The sequence below is a fragment of the Panthera leo genome, chromosome E1 (assembly GCF_018350215.1).
Source record: "Panthera leo isolate Ple1 chromosome E1, P.leo_Ple1_pat1.1, whole genome shotgun sequence".
Taxonomy (NCBI): Eukaryota; Metazoa; Chordata; class Mammalia; order Carnivora; family Felidae; genus Panthera; species Panthera leo.
Genome location: NC_056692.1, coordinates 27,919,482 through 27,941,191, shown reverse-complemented (window position 1 = coordinate 27,941,191; position 21,710 = coordinate 27,919,482). Strand labels below are relative to the sequence as shown.

The window sequence follows — 21,710 nt, the reverse complement described above, 5'->3', positions numbered from 1 at the left end:
AAGTGAAGACAGTCCTTTAAATTATTTACACCCTTTATCCCCTGTCCTAGGTGCATTTCTAGGTGCTCAAACTTTCCTAGAAACCTCTTCTTCCTATTCTTTTACTGTAAACACCTAGGGAACGATCAAGAGCAGAAACAGATGCAGGTAGCTTGAGGTGGTGCAAAGTGAGCCCTCTAGTGGTCGACAGAAGAGTACACTCCATTTGGCTAGACAACTTGGTACGAAAGTGAACACCCACGCAAGCAATAACGGCCGCACACATCAAGTTATACAAAATGATTACAGGGACGCCTGGATGGCTCAGTCCTAGAATCCTTTTTCCCCCTCTCTCTGCCCCTCCCCCGCTCACACTCTCTTTCAAAAATAAATATACATTAAAAAAAAACCTGTGAAAAATGACTACAAAGGGGCGTCTGGGGTGGCTCAGTCGGTTAAGCGACCCACCACGGCTCAGCTCACGATCTAGCGGTTCCGGGGTTCGAGCCGGCATCAGGCTCTGTGCTGACAGCTCAGAGCCTGGAGTCTGCTTTGGATTCTGTGTCTCCCTCTGTCTCTGCCCCTCCCCCACTCGCACTCGGTAGGTCTCTCTCTCTCTCAAAAATAAACATTTTTTTTAAAAAAGAATGATTACAAAAAATATTGATGGCTTAAAAGCCAAGCAGTAATAAGTCAATCATCAACTGTCTTTTCAAAATGCAAGATACAAGTGGAGAGCACAGACATAATCCCTCTCTACCACAAATCATGCAGTCCAGTTTCCCATAGTTGAGAAAAATCACAGAGGCCAGTGCACCTGGAGTGCAACGGGTAAGATGTGCCCAGAGAAAAATATCACCTTTGCAATCCTGGTATCTCTCCTCTACCAGGTAAGTATAAGCAAATGGCATTGTTGGTACCTCATCCTCATTCCAAGCACTAGACACGTGGTCATTCTCTTCACGCTTCATGCAAACTCTAGCTTGTCACTTAGGAAATGAAGACTTCTCCAAACTGTAAAAGCCAGACAGTAACATTTTGGGTACCATAATACTTGCAAAACGGACAAACGTATGTACAACATAAACCAGCAGACACTGCTCATTTACATATTCTAAGTGCCTCTGGGTGACACTGCTGTATGCTTGGTTTCGATGATGTGGTACGCTAAATAACTGCCTACAAAAAAATACCGCTCTCCTAATCTGAAAAACCTGTGAGAGTATTCTCTTACTTCGTGAGGCATGATGTTGACGTTGTGGCCAAAAGATCTGCAAAGGGTAGGACATCCCTAATCATCCACACATACGTAATGTAACCATAAGGCTATTGTATGAAGAAAGGATATAAAAATTGTAATAGAAAACACTTACACAAAATTATACAGAACAAGCCATACCCTTATAGATAAATGAAACAGCTTACTACTACACCCTAAGAAAAGCTCTCCATCTTAATGTGGCCTGGAATGTGCAAGACATACTCTTTTTTTTTTTTTCTTCTTTTTAAGGGAAGACCAGGGTAAAGCACAAATGCAATCCCCTACTATCACAAGTTATACAGCTGAGCTTTGCACATTTGGGGAAATCTTTGTGGTCAGCACATCCTGGATTCAATGGGTAAGCCTCACCGTGGGAAAGCCACCCTCCTGATCATGGTATGTCTCCTACCAGTAATGGTCTTCATGCCTTGCCCAGCACCTCACCCTCAGATTCAAGTCATTCTACAGGTAGGATCACTTTCCTCATGCATTCTATCCACCCCACTGCTTCTGAAATAAAGAGTTTCCAAACTATAGTTACTATGCAGAATTATTTTTTACATCTGAATATTGCCAAAATCTTGGAAAATATATGCCTAAATGTAACCATGACCAGCAGTCACTGCGCTCATCTACATATTCCACACCCCTTTTGTTGATCTCATTTAGCACATCCTATTTCTACTATATAGTTAGTGGTGCTGTTAAAATAAAATTTAAAGGTAAAGATGCTCTACAGATTTAAAGATAAACAACATAAATGAGTTCCTTCTTTTAAGGTTTTGGAGCTGATGACATCACTGATGTCTGGCACAGTTCAGTAAGCTGCTATCCACATGACTGAAATACCAAGACTAAAAAGATTAAATTTGGCAAAACTGCGTATGAAAATCCAGTCTTAGTGGGGTGCCTGGGTTGCTCAGTCAGTAAAGTGTCTGACTTCAGCTCAGGTCATGATATCAAAGTTCATGAGATCAAGCCCCGCTTCGGGCTCTCTCCTGTCAGCACAGAGCCCTCTTTGGATCCTGTCTCCCTCACTCTCCCCTCCCCTGCTTGCATGCACTCCTCTCTCTTTCTCTCTCAAAATTAAACATGGAAAAAAAAAAGAAAAGAAAATCCAGTCCTAAGATTGCTAAATAGGTTGTCCAAGGCTTCCAGCACAAGTACAAACTATGCTCTTTCAAATATGCAGCAAATGATCACCCTTACTTAAAAGAGCAGGTGTATAGGAGGGCAGCTGGCTGGCTCAGTAGGTCATGCTACTCTTGACCTCAGGGTGAGTTTGAGCCCCACGTTTGGGGTAGAGGTGACTTTTTAAAAGAAACTCTTAAAAAAAAAAAAAAAGAGCAGTTGTATAAACACTAGTTCTAATTCTGAGCTGAGTTAATTAGAGAACAGCTCAGGTAGCACTGATGATGGTCTATAGGATTGGAAGCCTGACTGACCAGGATGTCTTCCCAAGCAAAAATAAGTTGTGCTTCCAAATATCCTTAACCCTCCACTCTTCCCTGAACGGGTATCTCTGAAACCCAGAACGATACTACTGGCGATTCCATCCTACAAGAAGCCACCCAGCCTTCATTGATTCATATTAGACTCTTCAAAAGGAGTAAATCCTGTCTCAGGCAATGGTTAATGATTCAAATATTTCATATCGACATATAAATAGTCTTAATCCTCTCCTGCCTTCTTCACTGTAAATTAAAATTGGAGTTTACAAGTTCCAACTGTTCTTCAATTGTTTCTCCAAGACCACACCAGAATCACCTTATTTCCCAAGTCTTTTTATTATACAAAACTCTTCTGGTGTTCTGTCCTCTGCCAAAACAAATTAGCCAGAGTTTCATATCGTTAAAACAGGAAGAAAAAATGCTGTTCAAAAATCTTATTAAAGATTAACAAGTAATAACTGAGAACATACAGGTGTCTCACATGGAGAGAGAAAAACATTCTGGGGCAGAGTAGGGAGGAGACTCTGTGATGTGAGCTGCAACTATTCCTCAAATCTGGCCTTTTGACAGTAACCAGTTTGATTTTTATAGATTTTCTCCCCCAAAGAACAACTATGTAATATATATCTATATATACACATAAACATATATATGTATACACAGTCTAATCTATAAACAAAATATCTACGTTTTGTTTTGTGAAATAAAAGTTAAGATACCTTGAAATCTGGCAGGAACCACTCATGTAAGGGAGAAAGATGATGTCTAAGAACTAAACTACTGTTACCACCAAACAACTCTTAAATTCAAAATGCCATTTTCAGAAGATTTCTTAAACAAATAACACACAGCTCTTAAACCACCCATACCCTTCACGAGACTAATTCCAATATTTCACAAGAACTTATTGCTATCGGCCTAGTTATCAAAACATTCATCTGACACAGTGTGCCTTATGGCAAAAAAGGTAACTTTCTCTCACTTTCTTGTAGCTCAAGTAGGTTAAGGAAGACATTAGTGCTGGAGCACCTGGGTGGCTCAGACAATTAAGCATCCGACTTTGGCTTGGGTCATGATCTCACGGTTCGTGAGTTCAAGCCCCACATTGAGCTCTGTGCTGACAGCTCAGAGCCTGGAGCCTGCTCTGGATTCTGTGTCTTCCTCTCTCTCTGCTCCTTCCCTACTCATGCCCTGTCTCTCTCTCTCTAAACAATAAACATTTAAAAAAAAAAAAAGAAGATAAAAAGACATTAGTGCTATAATCCTCACAGAAGCCCTATAGAACTCAGTATCCCCCGAGAAGAGCCATATTTCTTTGACTGGAAAAATATAAGGAAATACAGGTGTTTGTTAAATAATAACATGTTAACATAGAAAAACTAAAGAAGCTTCTTAGTTCATTTTTCAAAGGTTGCAAAACTTTATTGCCAAAACCAGACAAAGTAGACATAATAACTTCACAAATTAATCTCACAAATAAAAATGCAAAACTCTTAACCAAATTCATAACATCTTTATGAGTATTAACATCTTGTAGAGTATTAACATAACATACACAGTAAATTAAATAGGTTTTATACCAGGAATATAGGACCTAAGTACATAAAAGTATATGTATAAAAGTGTGTGTGAGTGTGTGTGAGTGTGTGTGTGTATATATGTATGTATTTATATTTATAATGTATAAAAATAGCGTGTCATATGGGGGGAAAGATTACCTCATAAAGAGTGCTTAGAGGGGTGCCAGTGTGGCTCAGGCTGTTATGCCTCTGACTTGCAGGTCATGATCTCATGGTTGGTGATATTGAACCCCATGTTGGGCTCTGCGCTGACAGCACAGAACTTGCTTGGGATTCTTTCTCTGCCCCTTCCCTGCTAGTGTGTATGCACTCACTCTCTCTGTCTCTCAAAATAAATAAATAAACTTAAAAAAAAAAAAAGAGTGCTTAGAAATTTGGCTCACCACTGGAAATAAGGAAAAAATTACTTTCTTCCTCCTACTTTACATTTAAAAATAGATAGGCTAAAATATCCAAATTAAATTATAAATCATATGTAGAAAAAATACAGGTAATTATGTTTATAATTTTGAAGGAAAAATTTAAAATTAATTTTTATTTATGTATGATTATTTATTTATTTATTTATTTATTTAAATGTTTATTATTTTTGAGAGAGAGGGAGAGAGAGAGAGAGAGAGAGAGAACAAGCAGGGAAGGGGCAGAAAGAGAGGGAGACACAGAATTGGAAGCAGGCTCCAGGCTCTGAGCTGTCAGCACAGAGATGTAAGGCTTGAACTCACAGACCATGAGATCATGACCTGAGCTCTAGTCGGCCACCCAACTGACTGAGCCACCCAGGCGCCCCTATGATTTATTTTTTAAAGTTTATTTATTTCAGAATAGTCTTTTTTTTTTTTTTTTTTCCTAAGTAGGCTCCATGCCCAGCACAGAGCCCAACACAGAGCCCAACGCAGGGCTTGATCTCACAACCCTGAGATCAAGAGTCAGATGCTTAACTGACTGAGCCACCCAACCACCCCTAAAGTTTATTTAACTAATCTCTACCCCCAACGTGGGGCTCAAACTCACAACCCCAAGATCAAGACTCTCACACTCTTCCAACTTAGCCAGACAGGCGTCCTGAGACTTTTTAAAATATTTTCTTATTTAAAGTAATCTCTACACCCAATGTGGTGCTCAAATTCACAATCCCAAGATCAAGAGTCACATGCTCTTTCAACTGAGCCAGCCAGGGGCCCCAAAGAAAACACTTCCTAAGCATGTTACCAAAGTCAGAATTAAATACAAACTTTGACTATATTTGCATACAAAAAACATCAACAAAGTAGAAAATCTCAAAGTTTAAATTTTTTTTTTATTTTTACACTTGATCTTAGCCAAAAGGCCGAGAAGCGATTTTTTTTTTATTTTTAAAAATTATTATGTTTATTTACTTAGAGAGAGAGAGACTGAGTGTGAGCAGGGGAGGGGCAGAGAGAGAGGGAGACACAGAATCTGAAGCAGGCTCCAGGCTCTGAGCTATCAATGCAGAGCGCGATGCAGGGCTTGAACCCACAAACCATGAGATCACGACCTGAGCTGAAGTCAGACGCTTAACCAACTGAGCCACCCAGGTGCCCCTAAAATCTTTTTTTTTTTTTAAGTTTATTTATTTTGAGAGCGAGCACGTGCAAACAGGGGAGGGGCAGAGAGAGACAGCAGGAGAGAGAGAATCCCACGCAGTGCAGAGCCAGATGAGGGGCTTGAACCCACAAACCATGAGATTGTGACCTGAGCCAAAACCAAGAGTCAGATGCTTAACCGAATGAACCACTCAGGCATCCCAAAAATCTCAAAGTTTAAATACACATGACAAAGTAGGAAGATATTTGTGATGTACAGATTAGGCAAATAGCCCGTATAACACAATATGCATATCAGAGAGGGTAGGCAGCATACGCATTACGAATATGGGTTTTGATGTCAAAGATGAGCAGAATGCTTGGCCTACACTAAGCACAATAAATATTAGTTACTGTTTCTGATAATTAAAAAAAAACAGGCCTGTTACAAATATATATTTAATTTAATTAATTTATTTATTTTTGAGAGAGGGGGAGAGAGAGAGAGAGAGAGAGAGAGAGAGAGAGACAAGCAGGGCTCACCTGAAGCGTGGCTTGAACTCACCTGAAGTGGGGCTCGAGCTCACCTGATACGGGGCTCAAGCTTACCCAATGTGGGGCTGGAACTCACAAACCCTGAGATTATGACCTGAGCCAAAGTCAGATGCTTAACCAATTGAGCCACCTAGGTGCCCACAAATATGTTTTTTAAATTAAAGTACTTCAGTTATAAAGTGGGAAAGAATGTACACAGATGTTCATTGCACCATTATTCACAATAGCCAAAAGGTGTCCATTCCCAGATGAATGGACAAACAAAGTGTGGTATGGATATACAATTGAATATTATTCAGACTTAAAAAGAAAATAAACTCTGACACATCCTACAACATGGATAAACCTTCAGGACATTATGCTAAGTGAAATAAATCAGTCACAAAAGACAAATACTACTTGATTCCACCTCTGTAAGGTATCAAGAGTAGTCACAGAAACAGAAAGTAGAACAGGCTGAGAGAAGGGGGACTGGGGAGTTATTGTTTAATAGGTACAGAGTTTCAGGTTTGAAAGATAAAAATGTTCTGGAGATTGGCTGCACAATATTGTGAATATAATTAACATTATTGAACTGTACACTTAAAAATGGTTAATATGGTAAATTTTATGTTATGTGTGTTTTACCATTTTTACAAATTAAAAGTGGGCAAAGGATATAAATGAGATAGTTACAATGATAAGGTATATTTATCCATGAAAACTATATGAAAAAAGTTTTAACCTCTCTTAGTAATAAAAGATAACAATTTAAAATCAAGCATTCTGTGTCTCCCTCTCTCTCTTCCCCTCCCCTACTCACACCCTGTCTCTCTCTCAAAAATATTTTAAAAATTAAAAAAAATAAAAAAATAAAATTAATTATACCTCAATAACAAAGAAGGGGGGGAAAAAGCACCTAAAGACTGCTAAGGGCCAGTGCTGGGGTGGAGGTGGGAAAACTAGCCCTCATATGCTGTCAACAGGAGTATAAGTGGTACAAATATTTGGCAGTATGATCCAAAATGAAAATGTACATACTCTCTAGAGGACCCAGGAATTCTTCCAGAAATGTATCCAGAGAGAGAAAGAGAGAGAGAGAGAGAATGCTATTTCATCACAGCAAAACAACTGGAAATAATTCAACTGTACATTTATAGGCCACTGATTAGAAAGATGGCCCTCAGGACAGAACAGTATGCAACCACTAAACTTAATTTTCAAATAATTTGTAATTACACAGGAGAAAGCTTCTGACAAAATATTAAGTGTAAAATAAAAGATATACAAATTTCTTCATAATTTAACCACAAATATGTAAAATAAACACTTTTATGTGAACTTGTAGAAAGATTAAAATAAACCAAAAAAATAAAATAAACCAAAATTTATCTGAGTTAAACAGAAGGTGAATCAATTTTATTTTCTCCTTTATATTTCCTACATTTTGTTTTCTACAAGTATATATTTCCTGTAAGTATATATTTTCTACCATATATTTTCCACCAAGGTACAAAATAGAAAAGTATAGGGAGAGAGGTGCAGGTCAATCATCTAATCATCCTTTCTTTTAACAGGTATCTACTGAGTACCTACTAAAGTCGTACACTGGGCTAGGGGCTCTAGGAAAACAACAGTGAGTAAAATCCATATGGTCCTGCTCTACTGAAGTTTTCAATCTAGTTGGGGAGACATATGTTAAGTAAACGATCACACAGAGGCATTTGGTGCTATGATAGCCTTAAAAGGGAGTCTAAGAAATTTGGTCTGTATCCTAAGAGCAAAATAGGAAGTGACATGAACTGAAATGTACTGTAGAAAGAACATTTTGGCTGCAGCATGGGTGAACAAACTAGAGAGGAAGAGAAGATGCAAAGAGACCAACTAAAATGATCTTATGTACCTGCAAGCAAAATGGTGGCAGCTTGGCCTAGAGGTAGAGACATGAGTATCATCAAGATATGTCAAAGAGAAAATTGATAGTACTTGCATGTGCATCAAACATGGGGAGTTGAAGGGAAGTGGTCTGTGCACATGGAAGGATGATATTCAATTCTGGAGGCAGGAAATGCAGGAAAAGGACAAGGTTTTGGGAGTGGGCTGAAGAAGATAAGTTAGGTTTAAGACAGGCTGAGTTGAGAGACTTTGCACTGCTCAGAACGCTATCAGATATTTGTTTCTGTAGGTCAGAGAACAGGGCAGGGCTAGAAATATAAATTTAAGAATCACTGGCATGTAGTCACTGAACTGTGAATGTGAGTAAGATAGCAAAGAAAGGGAGAGAGAGAGGGAGACAGAGAGAGAGACAGAGAGAGAGAGAATGAGAGGGAACAAGAGAGGAGAGAGACAGAGAAAGAGAGAATGAGAGGAAACAAGAGAGGAGAGAGACAGAATAGTTAGCAACAGGTCTGCTATGAGGCTTTAAAAGAACTGTAACATTTCAGGGCCAGGTTATGGAAGAGGAGTTTCCAAGGGTGACAGAAAAGCCAGCTGGGTAGGAAGGAGGAGTGTAGCATCACAGAAATGAGAAGAATGTTTCAAGAGTTTATGGAGGACAAATATATATGGAGCTCCTACCATGTATAAGGCTTTGTGCAATTGACAGTGATGTTCCAAATATGTGTCTGAGGCTACAGGCTTTATTATAACCACCTTTTTTTTAATGTTTATTTTTGAGAGAGACAGAGAGACAGAGCATGAGTGGGAGAAGGGCAGAGAGAGAGAGAGGGAGACCCAGAATCTGAAACGGGCTCCAGGCTCTGAGCTTTCAGCTCAGAGCCTGACTTGGGATTTAAAGTCGGAAACCACGAGATCATGACCTAGGCTGAAGTCAGACGCTTTACCGACTGAGCCACCCAGGTACCCTTATCATAACCACCTCTAAAGCTAAGCCTGGATTCAAAGTTTTTTCTCAGTCCAAACAGCACTCATTTCTCTCACCATTCCCAAATCCACTTGAACATGCAAGGTCACCATTTTTAGAAGTTCTATATTTTTAGGTTAAAAGAAAATAAATTTCTCCTCAGCCATAACAGAAATATTCAGATTACTCCTCTCTAGTATCTCTAGAAAATGGCCCAGTAAACAGAATTATTGTAAGCATCAAGTTCAATTAAATATATATAAAAGCACCTTTCCCTGGCACTTTACAATTGTAGGCATTTAAAAAACATGTTTCACAGCATTAGCACTCTGTTGAGCTAGTGTGTAATAAAGCTTTATTCAGCTGAATACACATATTAGAGTATTTTAAAATGAAGAAGCTAAAATTTATTATGTACCTTTTCTGTGCTAAAGACTTTATATTTGTTAATTTGATCTTTCCAATAACCCCAGGAAATATTACTTTCCACCTGAAGGAGATGAAACTGAGTAACTTGCTGCAAGTCTCACAGATGGTAATTTCCTGAGATGTGATAGAAACTCAAATTTGTATGACTCCAAAGCTCATGCTCATTTGTCCATAGCAGTGCCTCTCAAACTTTTTCATCAAGTGACCACAAATTGCAAAGGAAAACACACCCATATTCCCAGGAGGCTTTGGATGATTACAGAGGTATCCAGTTTGAACTGGATCTTTCTTCTTATATTTATCCGAAAATTTATGTTTGCATTTTACTTTACAATATATTCGTTTATTTAATGTGTTTTAAGTAGCTTACCAGTTAAATGATTCAATTCTTCCCTCTCAAAAAAAAATTTTTTTTTTTTTTTGAGACTCTGACAGCATATGAAGGTACATAAAAATCTCATAGCTTTGTTTAGTTCCTAGTGCCTGGCCTCATAAACCTGGATCCTACTTTGAAAGCCTAACTATAGAGCAAAATGCATTAAAGAAATCTTAAAAATTTTCTGACAACAATTATAGGCAATTTCTGACAATAATTATAGGCAACTCAAGGGTCAAAATAAGATATTAATAACGCTTAATTGTAGGACTACAGATAGAGTCTACTTTTAACTCTCCACTGTCAATGAAACTAAGTTCTAAACACGACCGGTTCCACTGAGTTTGAGCAAACTAACTGAAGGACTAACCCTGAATATGTTAACACCACCTCTTCTTCACCCAAGACTGGTTGCTTTATAATCATGAATTCTCCTTACGTTTATGCAATGCCTAGTGTGCCCAGATGTGACTCATACTAGTAGTTAGCAATGAGTGGCAAACAAGCCTTATTTTGATTTGTCCTACCAGACTTTCCCCGCCTTACCAAATGGGGGACAAACACTTCTTCCTTTCTACTTCCCAACCCCCACCCCAAGATGGGCTCACAATTTGGAGGTAGTTCAGGGTAGAAGAAAGGGTACTAGGTTTTAATTTTTGTTTCAAGAAAACTGTCTAGGGGCGCCTGGGTGGCGCAGTCGGTTAAGCCTCCGACTTCAGCCAGGTCACGATCTCGCGGTCCGTGAGTTCGAGCCCCGCGTCGGGCTCTGGGCTGATGGCTCAGAGCCTGGAGCCTGTTTCCGATTCTGTGTCTCCCTCTCTCTCTGCCCCTCCCCCTTTCATGCTCTGTCTCTCTCTGTCCCAAAAATAAATAAAAAACATTGAAAAAAAAATTAAAAAAAAAAAAAAAAAAGAAAACTGTCTAAGCTTCTATGTCCTTGTTTTACACCTCGTGGTATGATTGTGAGCATTTAAAATGTGTGGGATTTGCTAAAGTGCTCAACGTGTTTCCTTCCTTAGATCTTAAGTAGTTAGGGAGCTCTGATTTGCAATATTTAGGCAATTCCTTTAGGCTAGGGGGAAAAAAATCAAGGCTAAGAATCTTACCAAAAGGTAGTGAACGAGTTACTCCCCTAAAGAAATCATACTCACCTAGCCACAGAAAGACTGCGTAAACCACCTTCCAAACCGCCTCAATTCCCTCAAAGTTCTCTTTCAGAAGCGGGCCCTTCTCAACTCTGTACCAGAGCAGGAGATCTTGCGTAGCCCAACTACTTCCTCTTAAGAACGGGAGCCCAGCCCACCACGGGGACATTACTTGCTTACTTTTCCAGCTACTTCTTAAGCCAGGTAGGCGCTGAACCAACGGTCTCTAAAACCACCATGCTTCACACTGGACTCGCGGAGAAAGAGAGTGGGTGAGTGCGGGGATTGGGCGCCCAGTGCTCCCCGCGGCGTTGGGGGGCTGGCCCACAATCCCTCGCGCGGGCGAGGGCCGGAAAGGAGAAGGGGGAAGGCAAGGGGGACACCCGACAAGAAAAGCCAAGAAAGTGGAACCCTATAATGGAAACACCGATTAATCCTTATATGACCATTCTATATCCCAAACCGGTAACTAGCCAGGGTGTGCGTTACCCCCATTCAGGGAGCTCATTCCTATTAATAACTCTGAGGTTTCCACTCAAGGGGCAGGGCTGAGGTGAGATGTGTGTAGGGCCTGGTCTCTGTCTTGCGGTCTTCATCCATCTTTTTACTGTCAGGATGTGCATTTTATGGGGAAACCCTACATGATGGGATTTGGAAGAACCACGACTAAAATGGTGCGGATGCTTGAAAACCTAGCATTCCTCCTCAGTAAGGCCAAGTCCTAGGCCTCGAGCAGTCAGGCCGCAGACCCCGCCCCTTCCGCTTACGTGTGGCGTCACACGGCGCGGGCCGGCGCGAGCGTGCGGCGTTGTGGCAGGGGTTTAGCAACTTTGGGTTGGCGCCGCTGCGCGCGTGGGTGTCGGGCTTTGAAATGCAGCGGGATTTAGTGAGTTTCCCGCTGTCCCCAGCGGTGCGGGTGAAGCTGGTGTCTGCAGGTTTCCAGACTGCTGAGGAACTCCTAGAGATGAAACCATCCGAGCTCAGCAAAGGTAATGACTCCTGATGGCAAGTTGAGGTACACGGACCCCCGTCTGTGCCGCCTCCATCTCGGTTCTTCCGCCTTTAGGCTTCAGCCCAGTGTCCGTCAGTTTCCTCCGCCCAACGCTGCGTTTGTAAGGTGAAACCGCTCCTTGACTCCAGTTAAACACGATTTGAACGGTTAGAACTGTGGCCTTGAAAACATTTACTCATTATCTCATTTATAACTCAAGAAGAGCCCTTGTAACGTGGATTATTATGTACAATATGTTGATGAAGGAACAGATGCTTGAGAGGTTAAGTAACTTTTTATGATGACTGGGCTAGGATATCGTGGAGCCAGGATTGGTACCCAGACAGTTTATCTAGTTTTCGCTGTTCCAAAATCCAAGGGGCAAGGGATTACATTTGAGAAATGGAGGATTCGTGAGAGGATTTGAGACACTGAGCGAGAAAGGGAGCAGAATCCCCAGAACTTGGAGAAAGCAATACAAAGAAGACATTGCTTCTTTTATGTCATTCACTGGAAAACAAAACAAAACATGCCCCCCCCCCCAAAACCTCTTATTCCAGAACACTGTAAATGATACATTGGTGGGAACCACTGTGTCATGAGGTATACAAAAATGAAGCTGTATGCTGTCAGTCCCACTCCACATGCTATATTATGGTGTGCTCAGAACTGTCTTCTTAAGATAGAACAAAATTTTAAATCCTGGCCCTCAACAATGGAAAATAAGGAAGTTTCAACTTGTCATTCAAGAATAAATGTAGACCGAAGTTAACTGTTTTAAATCTTAAGCTGCACATTGCCTCCCAAATTTTAATGGGCTCTTTCAATATATTGATTTTACAAAAAAGAAATGAGAGAATCTGCATGATAATAGCTAACAGTTATTGAGCATTTTGGATGGCTTCTGTATTCTACCAAACTTTTCAACATGTATTGTGTTATTTCCGTTTCACAAAAGAAAAAAATCTGATGGGGAGCCTGGGTGGCTCAGTCGGTTGAGCGTCCGACTTCGGCTCAGGTCATGATCTCGAAGTTGGTGAGTTCGAGCCCCGCGTCGGGCTCTGTGCTGACAGCTCAGAGCCTGGAGCCTGCTTCAGATTCTGTCTCCCTCTCTCTCCGCCCCACCCCTGCTTGTGCTCTGTCTCTGTCTTTCAAAAATGAATAAACATAAAAAAAAAAAATTTAAGAGCGTTTTACAAAAGAAAAAATCTGAGGCAAAAAAAGTAACTTGCCCATACTAAGTAACTACATAGTAAGTGGTTCAGTCAGGGTTTACAAACCCAAGAAAGCTGACTCCAGAGTTTAGACTCTTTAGTTGGGCATGATTTTCATTTCCTTATCACCATTGTTGTCTTTTGTTAGCACCAAATTTGCATTCATATCCTAACTAAATCAAGCACTGACATATCAAATTCATAAGTGATGTCACCTTCACCATTGTTTCTTTCATTAGCAGCTTGTTTTTGTTTTTTTAATGTTTATTCCTTTAAAAAAATGTTTTAATGTTTATTTTTGATAGAGAGAGTGCAAGCAGGGGAGGGGCAGAGAGAAAGAGACAGAGTGTGAGCAGGGGAGAGGCAGAGAGAGCTGTCAGTGCAGAGCCTGATGCGGGGCTTGAACTCATGAACCGTGAGACCATGACCTGCGCCAAAGTCGGAAGTTTAACTGGCTGAGCCACACAGGTGCCCCTGTTTATTCCTTTTTGAGAGAGAGACCATGAGCAAAGGAGCAGAGAGGAAGAGAGAGAGAGAAAAAGAGAAGGACAGAAGATCCAAAGCAGGCTCCACACTGACAGCAGTGAGCCCGATGTCGGGCTTGAACTCACAAGGCATGAGATCATGACGTCAGCCGAAATCTGGTGCTTAACTGACTGAGCCACCCAGATGCCCCAGCAGCTTCTTTTGTAATTGCCATTTCCTTAAGCCATATTGTCTGATAGGAATGAAATTGTGTAGATAAGGAAGCATAAGTGTATTGTTTAAAATATTTGTGCATTAAAATTATTCTCAGTAAATAATTTTGAAGTGATATATGAATTTTTCATGACTGTTTCCATAAAAATTTTTATTATGAATAATACATGCACATATACTTCTTTTTTTTTTCAATTTTTTTTTCTTTAATGTTTATTTATTCTTGAGACAGAGACAGAGCCTGAACAGGGGAGCGGCAGAGAGAGAGGGAGACAGAATCTGAAACAAGCTCCAGGCTCTGAGCTGTCAGCACAGAGCCTGACGCGGGGCTCGAACCCACAAACTGTGAGATCATGACCTGAGCCAAAGTCCGACGCCCAACCCGACTGAGCCACCCAGGCACCCAGTGCACATATACTTCTTAAAGTTAAATCTTGTTTTAGGCAGTTGGAGGCCATTTTGTTCTCTTCTGAAAATAATTTAGATACCTTATTACAGCAAGATAACTATGACTTCATGGGACCAAAAGGGACTGCGGGTACATTTTTTATTTCTACCTCTAGATACTCTTGTAAGTATTCAAATGCTTTAAAGGTTTAGGTTTCTGAATTCTATTTTTGAGGTAATAAGTAAATCATAAAGTATGTAAAGAGTAAAAAATATAGATACTTGCCTTTATTAACTTGAAAAATTCAATAGTGGAATGTTACGTTTTTATGTTTCTTTACTCTTGGCATCCCTCTTATTATGTAAAATTAGAATTAATGAAGACAATCCAATAACATGTTAGACTTTTAAATTTCTAAAATCAGGGTGTTTTGGTTTTTTTTTTTCCTTATTTTACTTTCAGAAGTTGGGATATCTAAAGAGGAAGCATTAGAAACTCTGCAAATTATAAGAAGAGAATGTCTCACAAATAAACCAAGATATGCTGCTGTAGCTGAGTCAGGCAAGAAGTGTACAGCACTGGAACTTCTTGAGCAGGAGCATACCCAGAACTTCATAATTACCTTCTGTTCAGCACTAGATAATATTCTTGGGGGTGGAATACCCTTAACCAAAACAACAGAAATTTGTGGAGTACCAGGTGTTGGAAAAACACAACTATGGTAAAGTTAAATGTTCCCCTCTTAAGGGTAGGCTTAATAACATTTTATGTAAGTAATAGAATATGGTGCTGTGGGTCTATATTCAGGAGACCAAAAATGACATGTATGTGCTCTTAATTGTGTGTGTGTGTGTGTGTGTGTGTGTGCATGCATCAGACAAAAATCAATTTGCCATTTGTGTTACATCAGCACCCCATTTTGATAAATTGATATGGATTATTTTGATATCCAAAAACGTTTCTTTTGCAGCATTGTAATGTGTTCATTAGGGTAAATAGGCAGTCTTCTATTTTATTATATAATTAATTCCTGGGAGTATATTTGAAAGTCAAATATTTGAAAGTACATTTATGTATAAGAAAGGGTTTCCTTCCCAGAGGCCTAAAAACCACTAAAAAATCCTTAGTCATGGTTTTATGAGTATACCCCCTGCCCCACTAATCCAAATATCAATTGATATACGTATATTTGGAGCAGAGAGTTAGCCACATCTGTAGCCTAATGGTGGTACCTAATGGATGGTGATGTGGCATTGAAAACCATTGCCTTAGAGGATTATGATTATGATGATGATTATGATTTGGTCATTCAGCTTTCTCTTGACAGTATGCAGTTGGCAGTAGATGTGCAGATACCAGAATGTTTTGGAGGAGTGGAAGGTGAAGCAGTTTTTATTGATACTGAAGGAAGTTTTATGGTTGATAGAGTGGTAGACCTTGCTACTGCCTGCATTCAGCACCTTCACCTTATAGCAGAAGCACATATGGGAGAGGGTAAGTTAGCAAGTGATCCTCTTTCTTCTGTATAATAAAAGTAATTTGCAATTGTACCTTTCAGGCCTCAGCAAGAAACCATTTAGAATGAAGCTTAATGACTTGACAGTGTCCTAGTGTTCAACCTTCAGATCTCTTTTACAGAATTAGAAATGCCACAACTTAGTCTGGCTTTTTCTTTTCTTTTATGACCCTTGCTTCTGGGCCACATAACTTGTGTGTGTATTTCAGTGTATGATTTCAAATCATCATGCTCTGACCTGCCAGGTGTAAATTAATGTTGTTGGGACACTTAATGTAAGTAAATGTTGTCCCAGTGCATTCAGTATATTCAGTGCATTCAGTTTATATTGACTGCCATACTGGCTTTTTTAATAAACCAAAGGTAGCTTTGAAAAACCATGTTGGAAATGTTTGGAATATTAAGCTGATTGACTTTAGGGGGCTCTGAGTAGAATGTAATTGACTTCATGGCTGTTTAATTGTATCATTAAAGTGTTTGGGAAGTTTTTTTAAGCTTGTGATGTAGAAAGAGTGTTTGATTTTTTAAAAAACGTTTAAAGATGGGATACCTGGGTGGTTCGGTCGGTTAAGCATCTGACTTTTTTAAAATATTTATTTATTTATTTATTTATTTATTTATTTATTTAGAGAGAGGGAGAGAGAGAGAGATTGAGAGAGAGAAAGCGTGAGCAGGGGAGAGGCAGAGACAGAGACAGAATCCCAAGCAGGCTCCACCTCACCAACTGTGAGATCATGACCTGAGCTGAAATCAAGAGTTGGTCGCTTAACCAACTGAGCCACCCAGGCACCCCTTAATTTGCAGTCATATGAAAAAAACAAAGAGAAATTCCGTTATGTTACTTCTATTCAATGAAAGTAATAACTAGAAATACGAAAAGGCAGGCATTAAGACTGTAGTTGTATATGTGTATAAACAGTTTCTCAATAGCGTAGTATGTAAGGAAACAGTGGAGAAGGTGAAAATAAGAGGCCAGGAATTATGCAATGATAGTTTATAGTAATTTTGTTACAATTTTGTTATCTTTCAATTCAAGTGGAGAGTTTGTTATTCACGGTGAAGCATTTTGTTTTTCAAAGGTATTGTTTTCCTACTATCACCAATATATCAAAACAAATAAAACTAATTATTTTAAGATTGTTTTGTTTATTTTAGAGCACCCAAAGGCTTTGGAGGATTTCACTCTTGAAAATATTCTTTCCCATATTTACTATTTTCGTTGTCGTGACTACACAGAGCTATTGGCACAAGTTTATCTCCTCCCAGACTTCCTTTCAGAACACTCAAAGGTATGGCTCAAACTATTGAAATATAGTTAACCTTTGGAGTATCTTTGGAGGTGTTTGAGTAACATGAAAAATAAGTAAATAGTATAGTGGCATAAGCCCATTCAAAAATCTCTTCCTTGTTCTACAGTTTATTTGTATTTTCATATATTTAGCATATATATATTTTATGCCCAAAGTAAGAAATTGAAATAATATAGAAAGAGGTTCTGCCTCCAGTAATGGTGGAATACTGAGGCAAACTCTGTAGAAAGGTATAAAATGGAAAATAAAGCTACCCTTCTATTGTTTCCTAATACCTCTCCCTAAAGTTGACCACTATTGTTTTTTGTGTCTTTCCAAAAATTTTTTTATGTATTTTGCAGTATTTTAATATTTGTTAATGGGATAAGACTGTAATATGGTTCTGCACCTTCCATTTTGGTTTAGAGTTTTGCCTATCTTTCTATATCACCACATGTGGATAGACCTCATTCTTTTTTGTAGCTACATATTATTTCATTTTAAGAAGGTGCTTTTTGCTCTTGGTGGGAACATAAAATGATACAATTGCCTCAGAAAACAGTATGGCAATTCCTCAAAAATTGAAAATAGAATTACCATATGACCCAGCAATTCTACTTCTGTGTATATAACCAAAAGGATTGAAAGCAGGGTCTTGAAGAGATATTTATACACCTGTGTCCATAGCAACAATATTAATATTACCTAAAACATGGTAGCAACCCAAGTGTCCATTGATGGATGAATAGATCAGCAAAATGTGGTATATACATACAGTCTAATTTTGACATATGCTACAACTTGGATGAATCTTGTAGACATTATGTTGAAATGTTGATTTTGTTGGTGAAATAAGCCAGTCACACAAAAAAAAAGATATGCTGTATTCTACTTATATGTGGTGTCAAGAGTAGTCAAACTCATGGAGACATAAAGTAGAATGGTAGTTATTAGGGCCTAGGGGGAAGAGGAGAATGGGCAGTTATTGTTTAATGGGTATAGAGTTTCAGTTTTACAAGACGAATATTTGTATTTTACTATATAAAAAAAATTGGGGAAAAATTACCTTAATTTATTTAACCAATCCTATTATTGGTGATCTTTTAGATGCTATTATTAATAATTGTTTGGAGATAATCCTTACACATACCATCTTGGGGTACATTTGTAAGTATGTTTATAGGATAAATTCTAAGTATTAGAATTACATTAAAGAGTATATGCATATTTAATTTTGATAAATATTACGCATGAGAAAGATTCTCTTTGACCAAACTTTAGTCAGCCTCCTCTGTGCCTTCTTTTTCAATAGGCCTTGAACTTCATCCACATCTTGTCTTAGGCCTGACTAATCCAGTTCATTACTGTGAATAATCCTGCTGTGAATATAGGGGTACAATAATAAAGAATCCTGTAAATTAGACTCTCCTACCCTTCATACCTGATCAACCTTGGTATCTCAAGTTCCTCATTCCCCACTTTTGATGTATATGTCTTTGGTCTGCCTGTAGCAAGAATTGTGTTAGGTCACTTTAACAAGAATCCTACCCCTGATGTCTCCTCTTAGTAATTTTCCATTTTTTGACACTCACCTTGTTCCTTGGCTATAAATCCCCACTTGTCCTTGTTGTATTTGGGTTTAAACCCAGTCTCTCTCTCCTGTTGCAAAACCCCTATTGCTAAATTTTTCAAAAATTTTAAATGTTTATTTCGAGAGAGAGCACAAGTGGGGGGAGGGGCAGACAGGGGGGAGAGAAAGAATCCTAAGTAGGCTTCACACTGCCAACTCAGAGCAGGGCTCGATCTCAAGACCATGAGATCATGACCTGAGCTGAAACCAAGAGTCAGATACTTAACTGATCGAGCCACCCAGTCGTCACCCTGTTGATATCTTCTTGAATAAATTCTTCATTACTGTTTTAACAAGCGTCAGAATAACTTTTTTGGTTAAAAAAATTTTTTTTTTATTCTTAAGAAGACTCCACACCCAGCATGGAGCCTAACGTGGGGCTTGAATCAAGACCTGAGCTGAGGGGCGCCTGGGTGGCGCAGTCGGTTAAGCGTCCGACTTCAGCCAGGTCACGATCTCGCAGTCTGTGAGTTCGAGCCCCGCGTCAGGCTCTGGGCTGATGGCTCGGAGCCTGGAGCCTGTTTCAGATTCTGTGTCTCCCTCTCTCTCTGACCCTCCCCCGTTCATGCTCTGTCTCTCTCTGTCCCAAAAATAAATAAAAAACGTTGAAAAAAAAAAATTTAAAAAAAAGAAAAGACCTGAGCTGAGATCAAGTCCGACATTGTATTTTCTGGTGCCCCAGAATAATTTTTTTTTTTTTTTTTTTTACACAAATTGCCTTTAAAAAGGTTGTACCAGTGGATCAAAAAAACAAGGCTGAACTATATGTTGACTACAAGAAACCCACTTTAGGATTGCCTTGCTGGCTCAGTCACTGGAGCTTGTGACTTTTGATCTTGGGGTTGTGCGTTTGAGCCCCATGTTGGGTGTAGAGATTACTTAAAAAAAATAAAATCTTAAAAAAAACATTTTAGATATAAAGATACTTGTAGATTAAAAGTAAATGATCAGAGAAAGATCTATCATGCCAACACTAATCAAAAGAAAGCAAGAGTAGCTGTATTTAGAGAACAGACGTCAAACCAAGGAAAGTTATCAGGGATACAGAGGGACATTACATAATGATAAAATGGTCAGTTCCCCAGAAAGACATAACAGTTTCTAACATGTATGTGTCTGACAACAGAACACCAAACTACATGAGGCAAAAACTGATAGAAGTGCAAGGAGAAATAGATGACTTCACTATTATATTTGGAGACTTCAGCACCTCCTAGAAATGGACGGAAAACCAGTAAGGACATAGATGAACTCAGTAACACCATCAGTCAATTGAATATAGTGGATATCCGTAGACTACTTCAACAACAGCAGAATACATGTTCTTCTCAGTTCATGTGGAACTTCCACCAAAAGAGACATTTTCATAATCTATTAGATTTCCTGCCTATTCTTCTAAGGGCCCGTTTATCTTTCCTGTAAATATCCTTTCTCCATTCTGTGAATTTTCTTTTCACTTTCTTGATAGTGCCTTTTTTTTTTTTAAGTTTATTTTTATTTTTTTGAGGGAGAGAGACGGCAGGGGCAAGGGGTGGCAGAGAGAGAGAGGGAGAGAGAGAATCCCAAGCAGACTCCACACTGTCAGCACGGAGCCTGACACAGGGCTCAGTCCTGCATACCTTGAGATTGTGACCAGAGAGAAATCAAGAGTCGGACACTCAACTGACTGAGCCACCCACGTGTCCCTTGATAGTGCTCTTTGATACACAAAAGTGTTAAATTTTGGTGAAGTCCAATTATTTATTAGTTGTTGTTAGGTTTTTGGTGTCATGTATAAGAATCTATTGCCAAATCGATGATCATGAAAATTTACTCCTCTAAGTAGGGGAGGAAGAAGTTTTCTTCAACCCTCTGAAAGTCCATGGATGGATCTGAAAAAAAACGACAAAGGCAGCATAACAGGAGAAAAGCACACAAATTTTACTGAATTTTTATGTGTACATGGCAGCCTTCTACAAGACAACCCAAAGAAATGACCAGAACAATAAACTTTTATACCTTTTAGGCAAAAACATGTAAATATGTGAAGAATTGATGAAGGGATTTGGGCTAGAGGTGGTAATTTGTGAAGAAATAATTTTGAAAATAAGAATTAGTTTAACAGGGGCACCTGGGTGGTTCAGTCTGTTGAGCATCTGACTTCAGCTCAGGTCATGATCTCAAGGTTCATGAGTTTGAGTCCCACATCAGGCTCACCGTTGTCAGTGCAGAGCCCCCTTCAGATCCTCTGTTCCCCCCACATACCCTTCCCCACTCACGTTCTCTCTCTCTCTCTCTCTCTCTCTCACTCTCAGAAATGAAATAAACATTAAAAAAATTAGTTTAACAAGGTTTGTTTATATGCCTTCTCAGCCCTAAATACCCTGTCTCTGGTGATAAGGACATCTCCTTTTCTTCTGATACCTTTCATACAGGAGATTTATCTCCTTTCAGGGAACAAGGGAGAGAGTAGGAGGTCAAAGTGACCTTCCTGCTTCTGTCATTTTCTCAAACTTCAACTTAAGATATTCAGTATGCCAAGGTGCCAAATTTGAGGGTAGCATGCCTGAAATACAGGTTGATCTATAAATATACATCAGACCAGTTAATGCCATGCAACATGTAATAGAAGATACAAAAAGGGGAAATAGGGGCCCCTGGCAGGCTCAGTTGGTGGAGCATGTGACTTTTAACCTTGGGGTCATGAGTTTGAGCCCCATGTTGGATGTAGAGATTACTTATTTATTTTTCATTTTTATTTATTTTGAAAGAGAGAGCGAGCGCACACGCAAGCGGTAGAGAAGCAGAGAGAGAGGGAGAACAAGAATCTCAAGCAGGCTCT

The 21,710-nt window shown here is 39.3% G+C and overlaps 2 protein-coding genes and 2 non-coding genes across 7 annotated transcripts in view; 1 reads left to right on the top strand and 3 right to left on the bottom strand.

Annotated features, from left to right (window-relative positions):
* Positions 1-11,479, bottom strand: part of TEX14 (testis expressed 14, intercellular bridge forming factor) — a 122,415-nt gene extending 110,936 nt beyond the window's left edge. For 2 of the 3 annotated variants that reach the window (XM_042915274.1, XM_042915277.1), the window contains exon 1: positions 11,343-11,479. The gene's annotated coding sequence lies outside the window, so the exon portion shown is untranslated. Of the gene's footprint in view, positions 1-11,168; positions 11,243-11,342 lie in introns of those variants that run through there. The other variant, XM_042915276.1, reaches the window with a different exon arrangement.
* On the bottom strand, positions 712-877 carry LOC122207495. The gene has a single exon (XR_006196906.1). It is a non-coding gene; the product is annotated as a U1 spliceosomal RNA (small nuclear RNA).
* LOC122207494 lies at positions 1,497-1,659 on the bottom strand. Its single transcript, XR_006196905.1, has one exon. It is a non-coding gene; the product is annotated as a U1 spliceosomal RNA (small nuclear RNA).
* RAD51C (RAD51 paralog C) overlaps positions 11,355-21,710 on the top strand; it is a 37,325-nt gene continuing 26,969 nt past the window's right edge. Inside the window, exons 1-5 of one of the 2 annotated variants that reach the window (XM_042915302.1) lie at positions 11,355-11,434; positions 12,071-12,151; positions 14,917-15,175; positions 15,782-15,948; positions 17,126-17,259. In XM_042915302.1, coding sequence (XP_042771236.1) covers positions 12,127-12,151; positions 14,917-15,175; positions 15,782-15,948; positions 17,126-17,259 — 585 coding nt within the window. In that variant the 5' untranslated portion in view covers positions 11,355-11,434; positions 12,071-12,126. Of the gene's footprint in view, positions 11,435-11,975; positions 12,152-14,916; positions 15,176-15,781; positions 15,949-17,125; positions 17,260-21,710 lie in introns of those variants that run through there. The other variant, XM_042915301.1, reaches the window with a different exon arrangement.